The following is a 4510-nucleotide window of genomic DNA, read 5'->3' as shown; positions in this document are numbered from 1 at the left end:
CTGCTTACACAGGTAGATTTGAACAGTGGATGGACGTCAGTGAAGAATGGATCGGTTGAAAGATTACATCCATTCATTGGAAGCAATATGGGAAGAGTTACAGAAAAAGGAAACTCTGTTGTCTCTCCACCGTGCTTTTAACACCGTTGGGAATCGGACAGGATGTGCCTCGAAGAAGAAAGGGTCGTTCAGGATAACGGATCTACAAGATTTGGACTTATACATGGACAACGGGAGTGAGAGCAAAGCAATACAATATATCTTAGATGCATGGAAAATACTTCTGAAAGTTATCCGAATGCAGGATGAACTTTTTAGCGGTGATGATTCGAGACAGACACAAAATAGAAAGAGAATCAAAAGCCAATTTCGTCATCTCCAAGAGATTGTAGACCGACAACGCTGTGAAAAGACCCACGTGGACGTAAAAGAAGCCATTGCAAAGGTCCCCCTCGATATTCGATTCTGCAAATGGACAAAAATTCTAAGTCTTGTACCTAAGAGTATAGAGTACACACATAGACTGGTTTCTGTCATTTACACACATTTCCCAGACCTTGAAGCTCAATTGAACGACGTTTTGGATGCTACGCCTCGAAAGGCCTATGCTTGTGTTACCCCATGCCAATCATTGGCATTGTTGCATACCTTACCAGCCGTACCCTTGCGGAGAAGTTTTTCTTTACCTGAAGGATCGCCTCCTAAAATTTGTTACATCACCCGACCTGATAATGGGAGTGCTAGATCTAGTTTTCTACCAGGAACACCGTCAGTGTCATCATCTATGAATATTCATAACCTAAATTATTTTCAAAGTCCTCCAGACAATTTTGCCTTCAAAGGTAAGTCAGTGTAATAGTGTATCATTGCTTGTGATTGTATAGTTGAACTGTCAATTTATCTACCCGGATGTTGTTAGCATAGCTTTAATTTTTGCATCAGCCACGTAATACTTGCCGTTTATATCTACATGCCAGCATTTGCTTCAGTGAAAATTTCTTGCATTTTATTAGCGATTCAGTCTATGCATTTGAATACATTGGTAAATATGTTCGGTCAACCCGAGTTCAATTCTAGAGTTATGCTAATTTATTTTATTCTTTCTCGGATTATTTTCTTAATATATATGTCACTCTATTAGCACCTGAGGTGGGTAAAATCGAGGCTCGTATGACAATTCTCGATCATGAAAAGGAAGACCTCAGATGGAAAATTGGTACACTAAAATTTGAGTTATCTGGAATACAAAGAGAACTTTATGAATACAGAATGGCTGTAACGAAACTGGAAGTTGAAGTACGACTTAAGGATTACTACCTCAAGGGTAAGCAAAGGTTTTGTAACAGAAATAGTTGCATATATACACACAACTTCCCTTGAATGATAGGGTTAGGTTTTAGGAAATACAAATGATCTTGCAAACTTTTGCACACTTCAACATTCATGTGATCATGCCAACTGAGCTTAAAGTAAAATACATGTATTGCATTTGCATACGTTTTACCATATTTGGCAGTGTGGTTAGCATTATAATTACATAAATTAAGTTTGAATGAATGAATGAATGAATGAATGAATGAATGAATGTAATCTACCTCCGTTGAAATCACTCTACAAATGTCCAAACTGTACTCGTGATGTGACGTATGAGAAGTATGAGTGTTGCTACGTACTACGTAAAGAAACCATGACCTGTGAAAGAAATGGGTTGTGTGTGTATCTGTGTGTGTGTGGGGGGGGGGGTGTTCGTGTGTAGGGTGGTTGAGGGGGGGGGGGGGTGTTTGAACATGCGTCAATACCACATTGCCAATTATTACACCAGACAGTCTGAAGCTTTGATGACCATGACGATGGAATCGTAAAAACAGGTTATTGTCGTTTTCCTTGTCAAAGTACTTCTCTAAGAAGGAACGCCACTAAAGACATTGTCGTATGAAACAAGTCTTACCGTCTCATCTCATCTCATCTCATCTCATCCCATCTCATCCCATCCCATCCCATCCCATCTCATCTCATCTCATCTTTTAAGTTTGTTTCATTTATAATACTCGCGATTCCAAAGAAAAATTAAGCTGAAACATTCTCAGTTTGAATAAAGAACATTGGATTATTTGAGCATTAACCCGTGATGTGTTTTGACTTGTGGAACGACGGTAATATAAACGTGCTAAACACGTAAATACTTACCGTTTATATTTACATGCCAGTAATTTCTTGAAATTTCTCTAGAAACCATGAAAGAAGTTCAAAGGTTAGGAGGTAGCAAACTACGTCCACCACTAACGGATTACCAGATGGAGGATATCGCAGCTTGTTTGAGAGATGACTTTCACATCCGACTAGCCAATATTCTGGATATTGATCTGACTGAAATTGAACACGATTACCCAATAGTCACGTGTGGACTGAGAGAAGTAAAAGTACAAATCTTACGAAGATGGAGAGAAAGGGAAGGAGAAGGTGGAACTGTAGAACGGTTGATAATGGGTATGATGAACGATGATTCATTGGCAGGGACTGCGAAATACATTCTAGACCGTATATTTAGAACTTTCTGACAATACTCCACAAGTATCGAGAAGACATCTGTTAAAATACCGATATCCCTACATGTGTGTAACTTCATGCGGTATTGCCAACAAGTCATCACTGTTTGTGCGTATCTTTTGATTGGTCAGTTTATTAGGCGAACTATGAACTTTCATTATATAAATTGACTCTATTCCAAATATCTGACATCTGTGTTGTTTGAAGTAACAGGCCAATGTTACTGATTCGTCCTGTTGAAAAGAAAGTTGTACGTCTCCAGACCAGTAAGAAAGGCAAAGATTTTGGAACTATATCGAACTGTTTATACCTGTCAGGAAGATAGCGTTACCTTAAAGATTCCTTTTCATGCAGATGTGTTGCAATAAATCAATCTTTTAATCGCTCGGAGTGCTTCATTGATTATTAAATACCCATGTAAATTGCTAATATATGAGACACCCTAGAAAATATGAAAATAAAGGAAAAAATGAAAAATTCAAAACAGCCAACATTCAAAAAAGAAGTTTCACTTTGGTGTCATTCTCATTCATTCCTTTTCTTTGCTTCAATCAGGGGTACAATTTGTAAATGCTAAATCTTGACATCTCCAATGGTTTTGTCAATGCTCGCGTCAATCTCTGACCTTTCAAAAGAGTGTACGTGTGTATGCACCAGGGTGGTCTATATTATAAGAAGGACCCCTGCGTTGTCAATGTTCACTAGAGTTACTCCTCGCTCGGAAGTTTATGACCCCCCCCCCCCCATTCGTCGCTTTGGTTGCTCAGACATGGGGAGCACTTATACACGTTATCCTTCTGAACACCTTCTCAGACTGGAGTGTCTTCAGTGATAAATATAACTTTTTCCAGTTCCTGTTTTTTTTTTAAAAATATAAAGGTTGGTCATATTTTTCAAATAGTTTATACCGTCATCGTCATAACACCGTCTTTAATACACTTCGTCTTTTTATTCATGTTAACAAAAAAAAAAGAGCATGTTACGTATTGGACTGTCAGCATTCGCTTGTGGTATTTATTTGGAAAATGTTATTACAATTATAATTATTCAGATATGTTTGTAAATTTGAATACGTATATGAAATTATGTAAATGTATTCATAGAGTTAATATATAATACTGGTGTGTCTGTCAGGACGAACTCCATTGACGCCATGCCGAGGTGTAACGTTTGAAAACACTTCCTATGTCTCAAAGCCGGGATTAACTAATTGATTCAGTCTCTAGACATCCATCAAACTTCTAATATCTTGTAATAACTTTGAAATACATTTTAATACGCGATTCAAATTCCTATATAACCAAGCCTACTTCATACTCTATCACTAGGTCAACACTGAAACTACTTTTTGATCTGATATGTGTTGGGTTTATGATATTATAATTGTATTGAAGAATATAAATTATTTTTGTAACAATCGTTATCTTCTATTTTTTCTGCTCGTAAAATACACCGATGAACTCAAACGCCGTATGGATGATTTCAAACATGACATTGATGACATAAAAAGAAGGACTGGGACCCTGGAGGTTTTTTTTTAATTTGTTTATATCATTGCAAGGAAAAAAATACTACAATCGGTTACATGACAGACCCTGGAATTTAATCCTCAAGAATATAGAATGGCTGGTATAACTAACGAAACTTGAAGTTGACGCACAAATTAAAGACTGTAGACACCTCCCTCCACCACACGTGATACTTCCATGGTCTGTCTTACTACGTGTATGTCACTATCGGTATATCTAACTATTAACCTTTCGATATTATTGCCACAATAAATCAGTTAGCATTCTTAAAAATAGACAGATTGTCTGGTTCTGTGTTTACTTTATACCTGAGCAGTGAAATGAACCTGTAAATCATGGCGTAAGTAGTAAAATGGTTTAATGCGGATACTGAAACGGAATGCAACTACATTTCCTCGGCTTTATTGATATGTACACATTCTTAGTGATATTGG

General features: G+C 37.3%; 1 protein-coding gene across 1 annotated transcript; it reads left to right on the top strand.

Moving 5' to 3' along the window:
- The first annotated feature begins 223 nt into the window (after positions 1 to 223).
- Positions 224 to 2828, top strand: LOC144444574 (uncharacterized). The gene is made up of 3 exons (XM_078134054.1): positions 224 to 842; positions 1142 to 1324; positions 2230 to 2828. The coding sequence occupies exons 1-3, from the start codon at positions 224 to 226 to the stop codon at positions 2556 to 2558; spliced, it is 1131 nt and encodes a 376-aa protein (XP_077990180.1). The 3' UTR covers positions 2559 to 2828.
- Positions 2829 to 4510: the final 1682 nt, after the last annotated feature.

The sequence above is a fragment of the Glandiceps talaboti genome, chromosome 2 (assembly GCF_964340395.1).
Source record: "Glandiceps talaboti chromosome 2, keGlaTala1.1, whole genome shotgun sequence".
Lineage (NCBI taxonomy): Eukaryota > Metazoa > Hemichordata > Enteropneusta > Spengelidae > Glandiceps > Glandiceps talaboti.
Note: the sequence above shows the minus strand (reverse complement) of the source record. Positions and strands in the feature narration are given on the sequence as shown.

Excerpts from the sequence above, each read along its gene's own strand:
- LOC144444574 (XM_078134054.1), top strand. The coding sequence starts at position 224 with ATGGACAACGGGAGTGAGAGCAAAGCAATACAATATATCTTAGATGCA. Across the intron at positions 843-1,141 it reads AGACAATTTTGCCTTCAAAG|CACCTGAGGTGGGTAAAATC; the intron begins GTAAGTCAGTGT and ends TCACTCTATTAG. Across the intron at positions 1,325-2,229 it reads TAAGGATTACTACCTCAAGG|AAACCATGAAAGAAGTTCAA; the intron begins GTAAGCAAAGGT and ends AAATTTCTCTAG.